General features: G+C 44.4%; 2 protein-coding genes across 5 annotated transcripts; one reads left to right on the top strand and one right to left on the bottom strand.

Moving 5' to 3' along the window:
* Nucleotides 1-8480: 8480 nt before the first annotated feature.
* LOC100276099 (uncharacterized) lies at nucleotides 8481-13840 on the top strand. 4 transcript variants are annotated; one of them, XM_008649425.4, is made up of 10 exons: nucleotides 8501-8677; nucleotides 8806-9308; nucleotides 9398-9465; nucleotides 9539-9740; nucleotides 11211-11308; nucleotides 11396-11465; nucleotides 11555-11626; nucleotides 11755-11868; nucleotides 13217-13325; nucleotides 13411-13840. In XM_008649425.4, the coding sequence occupies exons 2-9, from the start codon at nucleotides 8904-8906 to the stop codon at nucleotides 13280-13282; spliced, it is 1095 nt and encodes a 364-aa protein (XP_008647647.1). In that variant the 5' UTR covers nucleotides 8501-8677; nucleotides 8806-8903; the 3' UTR covers nucleotides 13283-13325; nucleotides 13411-13840. The 4 variants fall into 4 exon arrangements, with proteins under 4 accessions (XP_008647646.1, XP_008647647.1, XP_035815385.1 ...); XM_035959492.1 differs by having other exon boundaries at nucleotides 8546-8677; nucleotides 8768-9308; nucleotides 13411-13797; XM_008649424.3 differs by having other exon boundaries at nucleotides 8481-8677; nucleotides 8768-9308; nucleotides 13217-13840.
* Nucleotides 13841-19696: 5856 nt separating this feature from the next.
* On the bottom strand, nucleotides 19697-20751 carry LOC100272637 (uncharacterized). The gene is made up of 2 exons (NM_001147098.1): nucleotides 20298-20751; nucleotides 19697-20187 (listed from the first exon to the last, which is right to left on the bottom strand). The coding sequence occupies exons 1-2, from the start codon at nucleotides 20653-20655 to the stop codon at nucleotides 19901-19903; spliced, it is 645 nt and encodes a 214-aa protein (NP_001140570.1). The 5' UTR covers nucleotides 20656-20751; the 3' UTR covers nucleotides 19697-19900.
* Between the last annotated feature and the right edge of the window lie 740 nt (nucleotides 20752-21491).

The following is a 21491-nucleotide window of genomic DNA, read 5'->3' as shown; positions in this document are numbered from 1 at the left end:
GACGGCACGACGGCTAAGTGAACTACACCCCGGATCCTCTAATTATTCAGCTAAGGGCATCCCATTCCACCCTCATGGTTGCACTGTTTTCCCGAGCGGTCATCCATAGAACAGGTCCTTACGAAGAGGCACTCGAAAAACCGCTCGAGCCCTCTTAAAGGCCACAAGTACAACATCATAATAAGAGAAGGGAAAACAGCGTATCATGGATAATCTCATCATGTTCATTGATTAGAGTTGAGCAATAGCATAAAGCTAAACAATAATAATCCAACCCAAATAGGTAAACAAGGACATGGATAACAAAAGCTAGTCAATCCTTAAGTATAAATGTGTAATGCGGGAGGTGAATTAAAGAATGTATAGGACAGAGATAGGTCAAGGGACACTTGCCTCCACCAACCGACTGTTGCTCAGGGGCTTCTCCTGCGAGTTCCTCGGGTTCTTCGACCGGATCGTTCTCTATGCGATTGCAAGCATACATACATCCATCCATTCAAATTAGGGAACAAACAGTACACCATACAAGAGAACAAATGAGGTAGATATACATAGAATATCACATACGATAATAAACTTACCATGGTTAGAAAGAAATGAGAAAAGGTCTCGCGAGGGTTAGAGCTTAAGTCCGAGATGCACTACGAGTAGGCGAATAACTAGACGCTACGTGTTCTAGTTCCAATTGGTTCTAACAAAAGGATTAGTTACATGCACTAATGTAAACGTGACCACTTTTAGTAGATTATCATTGAATGAGATAGATGATTAGCTATACAAATTAACTGACGTAACCAATTTCCAAGTTGAGACTCCTATCTTATTAATATAAACACGTGATTAGCACGCATAGGACACGAGGGTTAGACGAGGCGTCTAGGGGTAGACGGGGCACGACGGGTCGTGCCAAGGCACGCGCACTACGCAAGCACGCGCGCGAGACCGCACGCACACGCCACGAACTAGTCGTGCGCACGTCGGGGCCGAGCGCTAGTCGAGCTCAAAGCTGCGCGCTAAAGGCACGCTGGGCCGAGCTCGAGGCCACGCCGGGGCCGTCACGACGCGAGCAAGGCACAGCGGGGCGAGCGGGCGAGCACGGTGCACGGGCGGGGCGGGGGCACGGTCGGGGCTGGGACAGCACGGGGCCGAGGCGGGCGCGGCCCAGCCGGGGCATGGGGCGGCCGAGCGGGGCTCGCGCGGGGGCGGCCGAGCCGGGGCGCGGCGAGGGGCGGGCTCGCCGGAGCGAGACGCGCCGGGGCCGGGCGCGACGGGGGCGGGGCGGCCGAGGCCGGGGTCGGGGCGGGGTCGGCGCGAGCTCGCCGGAGGGCCGAGCGGGGAGAGGCGGCCGAGGCCGGGCGGCCGAGCCGAGCTCGCCGGAGAGCGGCGCGGGGAGGGCGGGCGCGGGCGAGGCCGGGGCGGCCGGGGTCGGGCGCGACGGGGGCGGCCGAGCCGAAGGCGGCCGGGGCCAGGGCCGAGCTCGCAGGAGGCGGCCGAGCTCGCCGAGCCGGGGGCGGCCGGGCCGGGGACGGCCGAGGGCGGCGCGGGGAGGGCGGCCGAGCGCGGGGCGGCCGAGGCGGGCGCGCCCATGGCGCGGGGGCGGGGGACGCCGGCGGGAGGGAAGGAGGAGGGAGGGGAGGAGAGAAGGGAGGGGGGAGGGAGAAACCTCACCGGAGAGGGAGGCCGGCGCGGCGGCGGCGCCGGGGAGGGGCGGCGGCGGCGCGGGGGCGGGACGGGGGCGACGACGGCTAGGGTTAGGGTGAGGGGGAGAGAGAGAGGGGATGACGAGCGAGGCCCGCGGGGAGGGGATTTTTGGAAAAAGAAAAGGGAGGGGGCGGTTGGGCCGGCTGGGCCCAAAGGGGGAGGGGGGCGCGCGGCTGGGCCGTCAGGCGGCCCACGGCGGGGAGGGAAAGGGGGGGCTAGGCCGAAAATGGGGAAGGAGGGGGGGAGAGGAGAAGGAAAAGGTTTTCCTTTTTCTAAAATCTATTTTCCTCTAGATGAATGCTTTCACATTTTTAAACAATCAAAAAAGTATGCATGGTTCGGCATGGTGCATCACCCAAAATAAAGTATTTTAAGGTTTTGCTTTACACGAGGTCTAAAGCCAAAACCCGATGTAACTTTGGAAAAAATCAAGGTTTAGCGAGGGGAAAAGGGAAAAGGAAAGGGTAACGCCTGAATTTGGTGAGAGAAAAGAAGAAAAAAATTCTACCCCCAAATTCAGGGCGTTACAGTTGCCTAGAACTAGATGTCTCACCCTTATACATAAATGCATGATTAGGGCCAGAGTGAGACTTCCTAGAGTGAATTCTCCTAATTTTGCTCTGGGGATAACCGGCAGGGTACAAAATGTAACCCTTGTTATCCTGAGGCATGGGAGCCTTGTCCTTAACAAAATTAGACAATTTCTTAGGAGGGGCATTAAGTTTGATATTGCCTTCCTGTTGGAAGCCAATGCCATCCTTAATGCCAGGGCGTCTCCCACTATAAAGCATACTACGAGCAAATTTAAATTTTTCATTTTCAATTTCATGCTCGGCAATTTTAGCATCTAGTTTTTCTATATGGTCATTTTGTTGTTTAATTAAAGCCATGTGATCATGTATAGCATTAACATCAACATCTCTACATTTAGTACAAATAGAAGTGTGCTCAACGGTAGATGTAGAGAGTTTGCAAGATTTTAATTCTACAACCTTAGCATGCAATATATCATTTTTAGTTCTAAGGTCGGAAATTGTAACATTGCAAACATCTAATTCTTTAGCCTTAGCAAGCAATTTTTCATTTTCAAACCTAAGGCTAGCAAGAGACATATTCAATTCTTCAATCTTAGCAAGCAAATTATCATTATCATTTCTAAGATTGGGAATTGAGACATCACAAACATTTGAATCAACCTTAGCTAATAAATTAGCATTTTCATTTCTAAGGTTGTCGATTGTCTCATGGCAAGTGCTTAGCTCACTAGATAATTTTTCACATTTTTCAACTTCTAGAGCATAAGCATTTTTAATTTTAACATGCTTTTTGTTTTCCTTGATTAGGAAGTCCTCTTGGGAGTCCAAGAGATCATCCTTCTCATGAATTACACTAATTAATTCATTTAGTTTCTCCTTTTGTTGCATGTTTAGGTTGGAAAAAAGAGTGCGCAAGTTATCTTCCTCATCACTAGCATTTTCATCACTAGAGGATTCATATCTAGTGGAGGATTTAGATTTAACCTTCTTCTTTTTGCCGTCCTTTGCCATGAGGCACTTGTGGCCGACGTTGGGGAAGAGAAGTCCCTTGGTGACGGCGATGTTGGCGGCGTCCTCGTCGTCGGAGAAGTCGCTAGAGCTTTCGTCGGAGTCCCACTCACGACAAACATGGGCATCGCCGCCCTTCTTCTTGTAGTATCTCTTCTTCTCCTTTCTTCTCCCCTTCTTGTCGTCACCCCTGTCACTGTCACTAGAAATAGGACATTTAGCTATAAAGTGACCGGGCTTACCACATTTGTAGCAAACCTTCTTGGAGCGGGGCTTGTAATCTTTCCCCCTCCTTTGTTTGAGGATTTGGTGGAAGCTCTTGATGACGAACGCCATTTCCTCATTGTCGAGCTTGGAGGTGTCGATTGGTTGTCTACTTGGTGTAGATTCCTCTTTCTTCTCCTCCGTCGCCTTGAATGCAACCAGTTGAGCTTCGGACGTGGAGGGACCGTCAAGCTCGTTGATCTTCCGTGAGCCCTTGATCATAAATTCAAAGCTCACAAAATTCCCGATTACTTCCTCGGGAGTCATTAGTGTATATCTTGGATTACCACGAATTAATGTACTTGAGTAGGGTTAAGGAAAATAAGAGATCTTAGAATAACCTTAACCACCTCGTGGTCATCCCATTTTTTGCACCCGAGGTTGCGCACTTGATTCACCAAGGTCTTGAGCCGGTTGTACATATCTTGTGGCTCCTCCCCTTGGCGAAGACGGAAGCGACCGAGCTCCCCCTCGATCATTTCCCGCTTGGTGATCTTGGTGAGTTCATCACCCTCGTGCGCCATTTTGAGCACGTCCCAAACTTCCTTGGCGCTTTTTAGTCCTTGCACCTTGTTGTACTCCTCCCTACTTAGAGACGCGAGGAGTATGGTTGTGGCTTGGGAGTTGAAGTGCTCGATTTGGGCCACCTCGTCCTCATCATAATCCTCATCCCCTATGGATGGTACCTGTGCTCCAAACTCAACAACATTCCATATACTTTTGTGGAGTGAGGTTAGATGAAATTTCATTAAATCACTCCACCTAGCATAATCTTCACCGTCAAAGGTTGGCGGTTTGCCTAATGGAACGGAAAGTAATGGAGTATGTCTATAAGTACGAGGATAGTGTAAGGGGATCTTACTAAACTTCTTGCGCTCATGGCGCTTAGAAGTTATGGAGGGCGCGTCGGAGCCGGAGGTAGAAGGTGATGAAGTGTCGGTCTCGTAGTAGACCACCTTCCTCATCTTCTTTATTTTGTCGCCACTCCGATGCGACTTGTGAGAAGACGTCTTCTTCTCCTTCTTCTTCTCCTTCTTTTTCTCCTTGTTGCGGGACTCTCCCGATGAAGCCTTCCCGTGGCTTGTAGCGGGCTTGTCGCCGGTCTCCATCTCCTTCTTGGCGAGTTCTCCCGATATCACTTCGAGCGGTTAGGCTCTAATGAAGCACCGGGCTCCGATACCAATTGAAAGTCGCCTAGAGGGGGGGTGAATAGGGCGAAACTGAAATTCTCAAAAATAATCACAACTACAAGCCGGGTTAGCGTTAGAAATATAATCGAGTCCGCGAGAGAGGGTGCAAAACAAATCGCAAGCGAATAAGGAGTGTGACACGTGGATTTGTTTTACCGAGGTTCGGTTCTCTCAAACCTACTCCCCGTTGAGGTGGTCACAAAGACCGGGTCTCTTTCAACCCTTTCCCTCTCTCAAACGGTCCCTCGGACCGAGTGAGCTTTTCTTCTCAATCACTTGGAACACAAAGTTTCCACAAGGACCACCACAAGATTGGTGTCTCTTGCCTCAATTACAAGTGAGTTTGATTGCAATGAAGAATCAAAGAAAGAAGAAAGCAATCCAAGCGCAAGAGCTCGAAAGAACACAAGCAAATCTCTCTCACTAATCACTAGAGCGTTGTGTGGAGTTTGGAGAGGATTTGATCACTTGGGTGTGTCTAGAATTGAATGCTAGAGCTCTTGTAAGGAGTTGAAGTGGGAAAACTTGGATGACTTGAATGTGGGGTGGTTGGGGGTATTTATAGCCCCAACCACCAAACTAGTCGTTTGGTGGGGCTGTCTGTCGCATGGTGCACCGGACAGTCCGGTGCGCCAGCCACGTCACCAAACCGTTGGGTTCCGACCGTTGGAGCTCTGACTGCTGGGCCCGCCAGGATGTCCGGTGGCGCACCGGACATGTACTGTAGAGTGTCCGGTGCGCCACTACGCGCGTGCCTGACTTCTGCGCGCTCTGGCACGCATTAATTGTTGTTGCAGGTGACCGTTGGCGCGAAGTAGTCGTTGCTCCACTGGCTCACCGGACAGTCCGGTGTACACCGGACAGTCCGGTGTACACCGGACAGTCCGGTGAATTATAGCGGAGCAAATTCCCGAGGCTGACGAGTTCCAAAATCACTCTTCCTTGGGGCACCGGACAGTACGATGAATTATAGCGGAGCGCCTCTGGATTTTCCCGAAGGTGAGGAGTTCAGCGTGAAGTCCCCTGGTGCACCGGACACTGTCCGGTGGCACACCGGACAGTCCGGTGCGCCAGACCAGGGCACACTTCAGTTATCCCTTTGCTCCTTTTGATGAACCCAATTCTTGGTCTTTTTATTGGCTAAGTGTGAACCTTTGGCACCTGTATAACTTATACACTAGAGCAAAACTAGTTAGTCCAATTATTTGTGTTGGGCAATTCAACCACCAAAATCAATTAGGAAATAGGTGTAAGTCTAATTCCCTTTCAAATGGGATGCCCTTAGCTGAATAATTAGAGGAACCAGGGTGTAGTTCGCTTAGCCGTCGTGCCGTTAATGGGGCTCGGTGTATGCGGCTCGCTCTGCCAAGTTCGGTTCGCCCCTTGGGGAGGAATGTGGTGCATTTAGTAAACCTAACGGGCGGCTACAGCCCTGGGGAATCTTTGTAAAGGCTACGTAGTGAGACCCTGCCTATTCACCTTGGTAGTGTTTAAGGGTTTGATCGGCCCGAGGCAAGAGGGAATCACGACTTGTGCGTAAACTGCGCAACCTCTGCAGAGTGTTATGAAACTGATATATCAGCCGTGCTCGCGGTTATGAGCGGCCAAGAGAGCTCCATTGATTAGTGGTACTTGATCAGAGACGTTTTGGTTTACAGGTGGCAATGAGATTGATGGTTTTGATTATGACTATGGTACTGGTAAGTGGTATTCTTTCCGTTTGGAAAGGGTACATTGGGTTAATAACGTGGGTTAATTCTAAAACTTGGCTTTCTCTACTAGTAATAATAATCTGACCAACTAAAAGCAACTGCTTGACTTACCCCCACATAAAGCTAGTCCACTACAGCCAAACAGGATACTTGTTGAGTATGTTGATGTGTACTCACCCTTGCTCTACACACCAAACCCCTCCATCTCCAGGTTGTCAGTATTGCAACCCCTGCTCAGGAGAGGATGAAGCTGTGGAGGGAGACCACCAGGAGTTCCAAGATTACGATGAGTTCTAGGTGTGGGTTAGCGGCAACCCCCAGTCAACTGCCTGTAAAGGCCGCGTGTATCTACGTTTATTTTCCGCACTTCGATTATTGTAAAGACTATATAGATGTCTCAGACATATGATGTAATCGACTATTATGCCCTTTTTATGTTATTATTTGAGCACTGTGTGATGATGTCCAGTTATGTAACTGTTGTGTACGTGAATTGCTGATCCTGGCACGTACATGGTTCGCATTCGGTTTGCCTTCTAAAACCAGGTGTGACACTTATTTCCTTACGTATTAGATCTAGTAGTAGTTCTAGCCATAGTTGTAGCTCCCAACCTTAATCTTTACCTTGCTTCGGCTCTATGTTGTCTCTGATACGCTTTAGGGGGCCTACGACCCCCAAAACACCCACAAGATCCTTCCTTTCCGATAGGGTCTCTGCCGAGAGGCGGGATCTAGGTTCTTCCTAGAGCTCTCTGTGCCATCGCGGACAATCTACCACCTTCATACGGATGGTATGTTGACCTACCGTGGAATTCGACGACCTACCGCAAACAGTTCAACAACTCGTAGAGAAGTGAGATAGAAAGCCTGCTAGAGACAGCCTTAGAAAAATTTAAGCAACCTTAAATTTAACTAGACTAGTCAAATGCCTATATATTGTTGTGGTTTTATATATCACATGGATAAACTTTGTTTTAATAAAATACAAAAATATGTGTTTAGTTGGTTAGGGGATGTGAATGTGGAGCCAACAACTAAGATTTAAACATTCACTTGCGCACAATTTTAATTTCTATGTTACTTTTAGATAAAGCGAGAAGAAGAAAGGTGACACACAGAGACTGTGAAATTGTGGAGCCAACAACTAAGATTTAAACCTTCACTTGTACATAATTTTAATTTCTACGTTTTTTGGATAAAGTGGAAAGGAGAAGGTTGACATGCAAGATTGTGGAATGCTGGAACCATATACATTGATGCTTTATATAGTATAAATTTATAGAAAATACTATTATGCTCCGTTTGTTTTGTTAGAATTGAATTCCATTTTAATAATTATAATTTAGACAAAACTAATTAAGTTCATATATTTATATATGTAATATATTTGTATATTATCCTAAATCATATGAGAGATAGTTATATACTACATTTATGTTATAACGAAGCAAGTAGAAGAGTATGTTATAGGTTGTGCATCGGAAAAATAGCATGTAAATCTATAGAATCAATTTCTATCTCTTACCTCATGAATTTGAGATAGGCTTATATGATAATTGTGAAAAGTGGTGGAATGTCACATTCTAAAAAATATATTATTTTATTAGTGGGATTCCAATTCCTCAAAATGAAAGGAAACAAACGAGACCTTATTTAAATATATAAATCAAATTACTATCTTTGGTACAATTAATCTAATAATATCTATTTGATGTTATAAGTATAATTTCTATATATTTGCCAAAGTTTATGGATGCTTGATCTATTGAAGCGTGGCATTTATTTTGGGTCCGAGAGACTATTTTAAGCTGAGTCGCAGGTGATATTTATTTAGATCATCTATAACAACAACAAGGATGCCTAAAAAATAAAATACCCCATAATTTAAAATGTTTAATCCACTAAAAATAAATTGAGCTTTGGTAGTTAGCCCTAAATCATGTATTTTAAGAAATAAATTATATTATTAGGAAAGAAAGGTTAAAGATGATATAAAAAAGAAGGATATGAGGTGTAGTATAAATTTTCACTACATTGTGTCTCATATGCCTTCTTTAATAAAAACTATAAAATAAGAATTGTTTAAGCTGTTTTTTATGAGTCTAGAGATTTGTTGTAGGACGAAACGAGTTCTTTGTCCTGGGCCTTTGTCACTCTTCTCTGTGTAACGACTTCCTCCCTTTCCTGCCGCACCACGCAATCACCGGGGCGGAGGCGGCTGCCGGCGAGCACTTGGGCGTCTCCGGCCACCGCCTGCCTCGTTGTGGTTAGTTTCCCTCACCTTCCCCTTACCTCACTGCCATATTCCTTCTCCCGATCCGTCAGTTTCGCCAGCTGAAGACGATCCCAATCTCAGATCCAACTAGGAACTCACCCAGCGCTATCTCCCGGCAGGCTCCCCGTTGACTCCCGCGATTTGTTACCCGCTGGCGCTGCCGCACACAGCTCAAAAGGAGTAGCAGCGCCCCTGGTTGCCGGTTGGAGCGTCAAGGATGAGCGGGAGGAAGAATGCGGGCAAGGTTTCCCCCTGGTTGCTCGTCCTCATCTGTTTAGGGTGCTTCTTTGTGACCTACAACCTCCTGACGATGCCCAGCCGGGGACGGGATGGGCCGCGCAAGTTCCTCGGCGGCGGCGGGGATCGCCACTCAACTGCCTCGTTGGGGTCAGGCTCTGATTCGGACCCCGCGAAGCGGTTCCACGTCGCGCTTACGGCGACGGACGCACTGTACAGTCAGTGGCAGTCGCGGATAATGCACTACTGGTATAAGGAGATGAGGGACCGACCTGGTTCCGACATGGGTGGCTTCACTAGGATCCTTCACTCGGGCAAGCCTGATGGATTGATGGATGAGATACCCACCATGGTGGTTGATCCCCTTCCTGAAGGCAAGGATCAGGTGAGGTTTTGGTTGGTCCTTTTGTGGTGTTTGTTTCCAGTTTATGATGGTACCACCTTGTGCTCTTGCTGATATGATGATTTATCCAGGGATATATTGTCTTAAATAGGCCTTGGGCTTTTGTCCAGTGGATCCAGAAAGCAAAGATCGTAGAAGAGTAAGTATATTTCCTTTTTTTTTGTCATTATGGTTGAAGGATTTGTATGTTCTCATAATGGAAATGTTTGCAGGTATATATTAATGGCAGAGCCAGATCATGTCTTTGTGAAGCCTTTGCCAAACTTATCTCATGGTGATGAGCCAGCGGCATTTCCGTTTTTCTACATCAAACCGACTGAGAATGAGAAGATATTGAGGAAGTTTTTCCCAGAAGAAAAAGGGCCTATTTCAAATATTGATCCTATTGGCAACTCTCCGGTTATAATCAAGAAGGTATCTAATTACAATAGAACATCGATCTAGTTATGGTTGTTGCCAAAATAGCATATGTGTCCATGACACTGTTCTTGGTTTATATTATTTTATTCGTAAAAAACTCGATCTGTGGGGGTATGACAACCCCTCTTACATTATATATCAAGAAGAACTCACGCAGGTCAAGAAAACTCTAGAACCATTGCTTTTTTTCGAAAAACGCAGGAGAACTGCGCCTCATTATATTAAGAAGGAAAAACAGGGTCTAAGGAGACCAGGTACAATAAGACAGACTTCCTTACGGAGGCCGAAAAACCAGAAAACCAAAATAATCCATCTGAGACAGCAAACTACTACTGATGTAAACGCCCTCCGAGGCTAAACCTCAAGAAGGGGGGTAGACAGATAGGAAAGACCTTTAGCCCCAGCCATTTCCCACATCCATCTTTCCTCCAGAGCCATCCTAATGGCTAAAGACACATTAGGAATCCAGTTATCAAAGACACATCTATTGCGGTGGTTCCAAATAATGTAGGCCCCCAAAGCAATCAGAGAATTAAGCCCCTTTCTAACCAGACCTCTGACCGAAGAAGAGGCTTCTTCCCACCAGCTCATGAAGGAGGACAAACCAAGTTGAGGGGCGAGCCTTTGAAGGTCGAAAGTCCTCAGCAGCTGAAACCAGAAAATCCTTGAGAAAACACAGGAGACCAGAAGATGGTCTAAGGTTTCCTCCTCTTGATCACACAAAGGGCATTTTGGAGGGTGATCAAGCCCTCTTTTAGTTAATCTGTCTGCGGTCCAGCACCTGTTATGCGCAACGAGCCAAAGAAAAAATCTGCATTTAGGCGGGGCCCAGGTCTTCGACACCCTGGGATAGTGGCTGAAATAGGTAGATCCCATGAAGAACCCTTCGTAAGCCACTTTTGCTGAATAGATACCGTCTGGGGCAATACTGAAAACATGTTTGTCTTCAATAGAAGGCTGCAACACTACCTCAGAAATAAGGTTCCAAAGCTGAAGGTAATCCACCAAAACTCCCACCGAGAGGGCCCCTTTAATGTCTGAGATCCATCTTCTATTTAGGAGAGCCTCTTGAACAGTTCTTTTTGTGATCCTCTTGGGAATACACTGAAAAAGCCTGGGAGCAATATCACAAATTCTCTGCCATGAGATCCATTTATCAGTCCAGAAAAGGGTGTTGGCGCCGTTGCCAACTTCTGAAACAAGAACAGTGGAGAACTCTAGAACCATTATCCCACCCATATACAGCGGCGAGTCAAATTTAGGACCTGTGGGAGCGAACTTAGTATATGGGGAGTGCTACTTAGACCACCTAACCAACTCAGCTAGAGGACCTTTCACTATTATTTTATTTGTTATGCACATGTAGATAAGTTTTAATGAAATCGACCAATGCTGATCCAATCTGTTTATCTGTCATGTCAATCTTGACTAACGTAATATGGATGCCTTCGTAAACATCTTTAGGCTCAGCTTGAGAAGATTGCTCCAACCTGGATGAATGTTTCATTAAAAATGAAAGAGGATCAGGAGACAGACAAAGCATTCGGATGGGTCTTGGAAATGTTAGTATAAAATTCTTCTCTGCTTCTATTTATTCTCTTCAACATGTGCTACTCCTATTAATTTCTCTTTCCCTTTTATATTTGCAGGTACGCATACGCTGTTGCTAGTGCACTGCACGGTGTGCACCATAGTCTCCATAAAGATTTTATGATTCAGGTGCTGAGAAGTCTTGCACTAGATAGATCATCTCATACTGGGGTGATGACAATTTGTTTCACTTAAGATGTGCTTGATGATGATTGCAGCCTCCTTGGGACCTGAAAACGGACAACACATTCATCATCCATTATACGTATGGATGCGATTATTCAATGAAGGTGATAATACTTTGACCTTAAGCATCGATTAAATATTCAAACATGCTGATGCTCTCTATTGCTTTGTAAAATATATTGATATACATCAGAGAAAGATGATATGCTTATGCTATTTTGAGCTAACTCAGGGTCAGCTTACTTATGGGAAAATCGGTGAATGGCGTTTTGACAAAAGATCTTACCTTCAATCTCCACCACCAAGAAATCTTTCACTGCCCCCTCCAGGAGTTCCTGAAAGTGTGGTATGTGCAACAATATTGCGATGTTAGGGAAACATGTTGTTCTTTTGTTTCTATAAATGATTGGTTTTTCATGTTTATATGAAAATTAAGAACTGTTTGTCGAATATATAAAAATTTGTCTCATATGTTGTGCTAGGTCACATTAATTTTCTGTCCTTGTTATTCACCCCCACCCCCCCACCCCCAAACAGTGATCCATCACTGTTGGTCACATGTAGGTAGGCGATCCATCTATCTCATGGAATTTATGTCGCCTCCTATTGTTTTCACCCTTGTGTTTGAGTTCATTTTTACTAATGGCGAGAAAGGTCCATTTTCGTAGATCATTGCTTTGTCGAATTTGAATGAACCAGAATAACACAGTTTATATCAAGACCATTTGTGATTTTTTATCACCTGATGTTCTAATATATTTTTCTTATGAATATTAGGAAACTATCATTTGTTAGTGTTAGCTTAAGCTTTGTGATCATATTGTTATCTACAATTGGTTGATTCTCAATTATATGCATTTTCAGTCATCAGTATATATTCATGCTATTGTAATATGAGTTCAGCACCGAAAGCTTTAGGGTCTTTTGGTCAGCAAGGGCATTAGGGCAACATGTGTGCTCTTATTCTAATACAATTGTGATGCATCTGACCAGACATGTTAAGAATCAGACTGAAGTCCCAATAAGTTTGAAAGTAGGTGCTTACTGTTTTTCTGCCTTAAGAAAGGAAAAAAATGTCATACTCTTCTTTTCATACATCAGATTCTCAGGGATTGTTTTGAAGGATGAGGGGAATGCATTGGCATAATCTTTGTAGAATTGCTTTGCTTGCCAAATCTCAACTAGTATTATCCCAACTGGGTCAAAACACTGTTGAATTGTTGTTATTCTTTTTGATCATCCAGAGCTGCTACCATTTTTTGCTGGCAAACCTTGCAGCAATGGAGTGGACACTTGAGGAAGCTCAAATGTCATAACAAGTTCATTGCAAATTCGAGGGTGAACTTACGGGATTTTTGTTGAACAGTTTCAATCCTTATAATTGGTTCATCTAGCCTTAGTGCATTTGAATTGATATAATTAAAAATCAGGATTTACCACTGTTCGCCTAAATGGTTGTTTAGCCCGTTTACACAGTCTAAACACTACACGATGGTACACTGTTTCCATTTATTTGACCGTTTATCCTGTTTAAACATTTGTTTTGCGCATCTAGGTGGCCGTTTAGCTTGAATAATGACCAAACGACAAATAACCGACTGTTCCCATTTGGTGTCTAGGGTAACATGACTAACATCACGATTTTACTGACGAGGACATCATGTGTTTGTATTTTAATCTGAATTCTTTTTCAGGTCACCCTTGTGAAGATGGTCAATGAGGCCACCGCAAACATTCCGGGGTGGGAGGACGATAGATGATTGATGGTCTGGCTGAGTTGTAGTTTATTCCAGCACCCAGCTGGTATGGCTTTTGTTCAAAAACATGGAAGAATATCATTGGTCAATAAAAGAAAAGCATTTGATTAATATCAATATTTGAAGTGCAGGACTGTGGCCACATTTCTATAGTTTAACATAGGTTAGTGTCCGGGAAGAAAAAAGATATATTAACGTTGATCTAGGAGTTTGATCATTTTTTGTATTGTAAGACAGAAATATAGGGTTTTGGTTACTCTGGTCCATGTTGCTGTGTTGTAAAGCAGTGATGTAGTTTAGATTCCCCCAAGCCATGCCTTGAGAGATTTGTTTAGTAGTATCGTCTTGGGAAAACTTCTGCCGGGTATTGACAACATCCTGCTGAGTTCTGACTGCTGAGTACTATGACTGGAAACCACCTAAGCCTTCAGAATTAATCCAAATATACTTGGACTTGCACTTTCCTACATATAGGTGTAATATGGTTTGCTTTGAAACCTATGTTTTAATTTGTTGTATAACATTATTTTTGCAATGCTCATAATACAAATGTTGTCTCAAGGCGAGCCTTTGCGCACTTGGAGCTAGGGCTGGACGAAATGCTCGTGGCTTGTTGGCTCGCTCGATTCGTAACCGGTTCGGATCGGCTCGTTTGAATTTTTCCACGAGTTGAGCTAACATCCTAGCTCAGTTCGTTAACGAGCCAGTTTGGTTTGTTAATGAGTCAGCTCACGAGCTAAACGAGCTATCACATTTCAGCAAAATAAAACTATATGCATATCATTTATATAACAATTAATGAACATGTTATATGTATGTGCGGTGTCTATGGCCCATGAGTTAAACTAATGATTGATGAACTATGCCTATGTTAAATTGGTCTATGCGGATATAACTATGGATTAAACTGATGAACATGTGTGTGAATTGATGAGTGATGAGTTGTGTTAATTTGGTGTTACATTGATGTGGTCTGTGAAATTATAAGTATAGTTAAAATTTTCTACAATTAAATTAGTTTGGAAATAACTAGAAATTGATGTTTTTATGATTTGGCTCGCGAGCTAAACGAGCCGAGCCCTGTTGACTCTGTGGCTCGTTAACTTAACAAGGCGAGTCGAACTAGCTCGTTAGCTCAACGAGCCAGCTCGAACGAGATGAGCCGAGCTGGCTCGATATTCAACCTTGCTAAAGTTCACCAAACTGGTTGCTGAGCAAAAACTGGTCAGGGTCGATATTCGATTAATCATGATAAATCGGTAAACCTGGACAAATTCAAACCAGTTTTTCGAGTTGAAACGACTCGACAACAATTAATCGGTCGATAAGACTGATTAATCGGTAACACTGGTTCAGAAATTGAACCACTTGTTTTTTTGGCAAATAAATCCATTGGGGTCCCAAAATTTGAACAAAAGATGGCCCAAATGTTATCACAAGTCCAATAACAACATTTGGCCGGTAAAATACATTGAAAGTCATACACATATTGTGTCCGAGGGTTTAAAACAATAGCCGTGGAAGATGTAGTTAGTAGTGATTCATGACATAAACATTGAAAATCGTACTAAGTGTTCCTTCCTGTTTTGGTCAGCGAAACGAAAAAAACTAAATAATAGCTCTATTACATCAATCTCATACTTCATTTGGTCCCACCATGACAAGCTCGTAAGGGTTTCATATTGTACTTTCCATCTGGCATGCTACTGAACTTGCTTTGTAAGAATCCTTGAGAACCCATCTATTCCTTCTGGCGAAGAAAGCTCTCTAAAAATGTGTAATTTGTTCCAAATCTGGTGGCATTCCATCGAACCAACTCTCCACTGATTGCATCCTTCATCATGTAATGTAACTTGTTATGATTGTAAAGAAACCATGATACCCGCCTAACACTTTGAATCACAATATCATGCTCAGGGAATTTTTTAATCTTCTTCAACATCAAATTTATCGTACGAGTCGCACACGACTGCCACACAATAGAACGATGCTTCGTTACTACCATATGACATGTTTTTTTAGTTCGCTCCATTATCAATGGCAATCTGAACCATATGCTCTGAACCAATTTCTGTCACCACGTCCATGATTTTCTACATCTATCATCCACTGTCTCTTGCAAAATTTGCACATGAATCCAGGATATATGTTATCCCCGTGTTCTAAAATTGAATCATTTCAATCCAATATTCCTGAAAGTAGCAATAACATGATCTATTATTACAAGTATTGTTAGCCTATATTGCATGTACCAGTTGTGATTTAAAAAAGATTTATAGTGAAAAGGAGAAAAAAAAATCTCCTAAACCCTAGCTCCTACTCGATCGCTGGTTAATCAGACCTATACATCAATATAGTCTAATTAGTACGTATCACATCGGATGCGTGATTATTAATTATGAATATCAAATACAGTCTAATTATTAAATTAATTATACATATGAAGACTAAATGCCGAGATAAATTTGCATAGATTTGGAGTTGCTCCAGAGAGCTAAACAATTCCATAGTGGATATAAAGATCCACTAATAGAGCTACTTAATGGTGAATTCTATATCTAGATTTAGGTGATGTTTGGTCCCACCTTCTAAACCTTAGTATTCACTTTTAGTCCCTAAACTGCTAAACCATCTGACTAAAGGATGCCTCCCTGATAGAAATTTTATGAATTAAAGTTTAGCCTCTAAAGTTTAGATGGGTAACTACAAGAACCAAACACCCCCTACTCTGGAATCATAGACCTGTCCCAAATAGGCTCTAATTACTCTACCACCTAATTATTTCGCTTATGTGATAAAATGGTTTCCACTAATAGAGCATCTAATTACTCTACCCCTACTCTACCACCTATGTCTGCATGGTTATGAAAGATACGAAAAGAAGATACGTACATAAACGGAAAATATAACATGTAGGGCTAGTTTAGGAACATTATTTTTTCCAGGGTTTCTATTTTCTCAAGGGAAATAAACTAATTTTTCTTAGAAAAATGAAAATCCCTCGAAAAAACGGGGTTCCCAAACTAGCCTTAGTCGGAGAATTTTTTATCTTGTAGAAATTATTTATTAGGAAGATAGAAACTTGTACGTGTAATATCTATGTACATAATAGATATAGAAACTTCTACTTGTAATTTTTATGTTTATAAATAGATGTAAAAATTATCGGGACAGCGCTCAACACACATTCAACAATGCTTTAATACCCAGGTGTGAGCCTGACGGTGACAGTTGACAAGATTGCATTTGGTTTTTTAAGGTGATAGATGTTCTTGGTTTTACTGGTGTCTCTATTTTTACCTTTAATTATGTTTTTAAAATTGCCGTTTTTTCCACAGATGATCACAGTGCACCACTGACTCCTCCAAACCACCATCAGGCAATGCATGCCACACAAGGATTTGCGTTCGTGCTGCAGGATCAATCATTGGAAACGACACGAGTAGGTGAGAAACAGCCAAGACAAATCACTAGTCCCACCTAAAACAGGAGGGTCCCAATCCAATCCAATTTAACGTCGACACTGCCTCTACTATATGCACTCGTTTAGAGCTGGGATAAGATCGGTGAAATGCCCAGATAAGATGCTTAACAGCACATGTAATAGTAGGAGGTAGAAAAATCCTTGCATGCTGAGCAATTATATCTAGAATCATTAATGCTCAGGGTTTTGCTCTTGCTCAAGGAGTTCCTGATCAGATTAAATGGAAGTGGGCAGTGCAAAATCAGTTCTCTGTTAAATCTTTGTACATTCATGTGGATACACATAAATATGGATCATATATGAAACATATATGGAAAATTAAATTCCCTCCCAAAAATCAAGGTCTTCGTGTGGTTTCTGGAAAACAATCTTTTGTTAACCAAATATAATTTGACCAAAAAAAGTGGGTGGGTGATTCCAGCTGCAGTTTTTGTGATCAGGCTGAATCAACCGATCATTTGTTTTTTAGCTGTTCTATCGCCAAAGTTGTGGCCAATTGCATCAATGTGGAGGTCATTCCTAGGGATATTGATCAATGCTGGAGGTGGTTAAAAAGATTTATGCCTGGATTGGATAGCATTCATATTGTTGGAGTCTCAACTATCCGTTGGGCTATTTGGAAAGCGAGGAATATAATGTGCTTTGAGCATGACATGATAAAATCTCCAAATGATATTGTGTGTCATGTAAGTACATTAATTTTATCTTGGGCAGGCTTAAGCAAGACGAAGCTTCAGGACTTACTCCAAGAAGGCGCCAAGTTGCTGGTGCGAGTTGCTAGCACTAAGCTGGGTTACAAATCTGATGAGAAAGAGAATAAGAAGATGGGGGACGCCAAGGATTCACAAGATGGGCTGTAGACTGTAGTGATAGCCGTCTGTTGAAATGCGTCAATATTATCCTTGTTTTTCTGTTAGATCAGTGGTAGTGTTTCCTAAGGGAAGTTTTCTTTGTCTTGCCTTAGTTCAATCCTGAATCATGTTTTGTGTTCCTTGCTGGAAAATAGTTGTCTGCTCATTAGGTGTTTAGTAAGAGCATCTCCAACAACAAACCCTAAAATAGAGTCCTAAAATTTGAAATAGGACCATATTTAGAATGTTTAGGGTTTCAAAAGAAATGTTTACTCCAATAGTCAGGCCTTAAATAATGCTATTTAGGAAATAAATCATGATATTAGGAAATAAATGATTAGAGATTAAGTGAAAATGAGGATAGGGCTCCAGTATACGTGTACTATATTTAGGACCCGAGAGACCGAGCCCTATAACAATTTGATGAAATTTTATAAAATAGGGCCCCTGTTGGAAGGATGTTTTATGGTTTTGAGTCCTATATTTAAAATATGATCATGTTTAGAGTCTCTCTTGGAGATGCTCTAAAAACGCTTGGATCTGCAATGCTGAGAATCATCTGCAGGGTGGAGGGCCCGTGTCGTGTTTCTTTTTGTGATGCTACCTTAAGCGCTGTTGTATTTCTGTTATGAAAATAATAGAAATGGAGAGCTTGGCAAAAAAAAAAAATCATCTCCATACTCTATTTTCTTGGTATATCTTTTAGAATCTATGCTACGGTAAGCCCTAAGCCAATTGATAATCGACAACCTACTTTTTCTTCTCTTCTTTATATTAAATAAAATCTAATACATTTGAAAAAATTCTGATATAGCACACCTTTTAGTTCGCTTTGCGTCGTCACGTTACACCCGTTGGCAACATGAGAACTGAGAATATATTGGAGCGTGGAGCCCAAAGCACGCAAGAGACAGTAGCTGAAGTCACGGCATTTGGTGAGCATGCATCAATCAACGAGTCAAACTTTTCGGCTGCCAAACCAAACACCAATTATCGCTGCCGTGATCCCGTCCATGAAGGTGTATTCCTTTAGGTAGTGTTTGGTTGAGGAGCCAAGTAGAACGGAGTCGTTCCATCCCTGATTCTAGGAACGGAGCCGCTCTGTTCTGTGTTTGGTAATCTGGAACGGAGCGGTTCTGTTTTTTGTTTGGTTGCAGAGTGAATGGAACGGAGCGTGACTGTGAGAGCGGGATTGGAACGGAGCGGCTCCGTTCCATTGATTTTTTGGAGCGGAATGGTTCCGGATCTGAGGAGAATATTCCCTAATTGGAGCCATTCCGTTCTAGTTACTTTGTAACCAAACAACAACAAAACTAGGACAGAACCGTTCCGTTCTACTTGGCTCTTCAACCAAACACTACCTTAGTATATGGACTTCAGTACATCGACTAAAATTACCCTATTTAGTTGCATAGACTAAAAGTATTCAAAACGTATTAAATAACTTATAAAAAGACTAAAATATTTCTTAATATTCTTCCACTATTAATGTAACTGGAATAAACGAGGAACAAAAAAAATAAAATTAATATAGTTTAATACCTTTTACTTATTTATTGAGACTAAAAATAGTTTAATCTTTATTTAGTCTCACCTTTTAACTATTTAAAAACTAAATAAGACTAAAATGAATGGACTAATTTAGTCCCTCGAATAAAAGGAGGCCTAAGAGCATCTCCAACAATGCCTTAAACTAGTGTCTCAAATTGAAATATGAGGCTCTACACAGAAAAAACCACTCCAACAGTGCCCTATTTCATAATTTTTTGTCAAAAAAATATAGGGCACCCTCTCAAGTGACTCAAATATACTACACTGTAGTGGGCTGCCCTATAATATAGATTTGGGGCTTTACTGTTGGAGCGAGATATTTTGTTGGTGCCCTAAATTCTATAAAATATACTTATTTTCAAATTATAGGGCATTTTTATATGTCACGTTGTTGGAGATGCTCTAAGTACTATAGCTCCGTTCCCGGGAATTCTTTGTCCCGTTCCTGCGGAATTAAGGCCGGCTCGTTCCTAGTACAGATTTCAGTGAGCGGTTATGAGAAATTTGTGTGTTATGTCGACGAAAATCCTTCACAAATTCACTTGTTGCAAATGCCAACAATCCCAGCGCTGTGTCTACGAGTTCCCACTTTCGACTTTCCACTTTTTCTTTTTACAAAGATGCACTTTCCTCCTGATGGCAACAAGGACTCCATTGCCACAACACATGGCAACATTGTCAGTAACATGAAACTGAGCTACTGCACTACTGCTTGCAGTCAAAATGACCCATCGATCAGATCAGTTCATGGTGTGTTACCGTAGCCCAGGCCGCCGAGGATGAGCGGGGGGCCCTGGTGCTCCTGAGGTTGAGGTCGGACGCGGTGGGCATTACGGCGTCTTCGGCGCCGTGGTCGTACAGGAGGCCCCTGAACAGGTGCCCGTTGATGGTCACCGCCGCCTGGTACGCGACCTCGCCGTTGGTGCCGCCGCCGCCGCCGTCGTCCACGGACGTTACCCGCACGCACCGGAACACCGCCGGCCCGCGCACCTGCCGCGGAAGGCTGTCCTTGAACGACGCGTCTGCATGCGGAGGACGAGGAAATCAATGGCTGACTGAATTATGTCCTTTATACAATTGTGCCTATGCATGGATTGCCAACATGCGGGCGTCCCTGTCATGTGGTTTATACCTTGGTGGCTCGAGGATGTGTCGAAGCTGCGAGGCGTGGTGGCGTTGGAGGTGGAAGCGCGAGAGTTGGTCGTCCTCGTGGGGGTCGGGCACGCGAGGCGGGGTCTCTTGGTCGTGGTCGGCGCGAGTGAAGGAGGGGAGGCAGTGGCGCCGGCGCCGGCGCCACCCGCGAGCTGCAGGCGCTCCCAGCGGCGCGCGGCGGGCACCCAGGTGCTCTTGACATGGGTGTCACACTCGAAGCCACGGCTGTTGCAGCACGTGCGGCAGCGGCTGTGCGCGCAGCCCTTCTTCGCCTGGTTGCCGCAGTCCTGGCACGTAGCTCCTCCGGACCCGGACCCGCCGCGGCCATGGTCCAGCATGGCGAGGGCCTTCTTGCCGAGGGACCCACCCGCCGCCGGCTCCTGCTGCCAAAACTGGATGGCGCCAGCGGACGACACGGGCAGCTTGGCGTTGCCGGAGGGGCCGTCCGCGCCGACAAGGGTACGCTGCGCCGCGGTGATGAGCGGGAGCACGGGGTCGTCGGCGGCCGCTCGCTGGTGGTGGAACGAGCCCGCGGGGGCGACGACGAGCATCCCGACGTCACCGGTGGCGCCTATCGCCCCGTAGCCGGCGGCCTGGCGCGACGCCGCGGGCCCCCAGAGCCCTGCCGCTAGCGAGGCGCCAGACGAGGCGGAAATGGCGCCGGCATTGAAACTCAGCGAGAGGTCCTCCGCCCGCCCGGCGCCGGCGGGCGATGGAAGCCAGCCTGCGATGGCCGTGGTGTCCGACGGGAAGCGCCGCCCCGACGACGACGCCACGCTTACTCTTTGAGAGTGGAGCGGAGTTGATGAGCTTGGGCGGACAGGATCAGGCACAGTGGTAGTCTAGGCTACGGGAAAGGAGAGCTTCCTAAGCTAGAAAGCGCAACACAAGGTGCTTTTTACCTCTACTTGAATAGAGCCCGGGAGTACACTATACACACACTACTTCTCTCTCCTCGCATCAGGCTATCCGCAGCGGTTCCCTCTAAATTTTTCCCCCTTATATCACTTTTCTGGGTCACATCATCAATAGTTTATCCCCTACTTTTTCATCTCCCGCAGTGGTTCCCTCTAAATACTCTCCCTATACACCACTACAATATAAAATATTATTTTCTATAACTACTTTTCATCTACTATCAATTTTTCTTCTACTATTAATTGAAGGCGGGCCC

Source organism: Zea mays, chromosome 6 (assembly GCF_902167145.1).
Source record: "Zea mays cultivar B73 chromosome 6, Zm-B73-REFERENCE-NAM-5.0, whole genome shotgun sequence".
Lineage (NCBI taxonomy): Eukaryota > Viridiplantae > Streptophyta > Magnoliopsida > Poales > Poaceae > Zea > Zea mays.
Note: the sequence above shows the minus strand (reverse complement) of the source record. Positions and strands in the feature narration are given on the sequence as shown.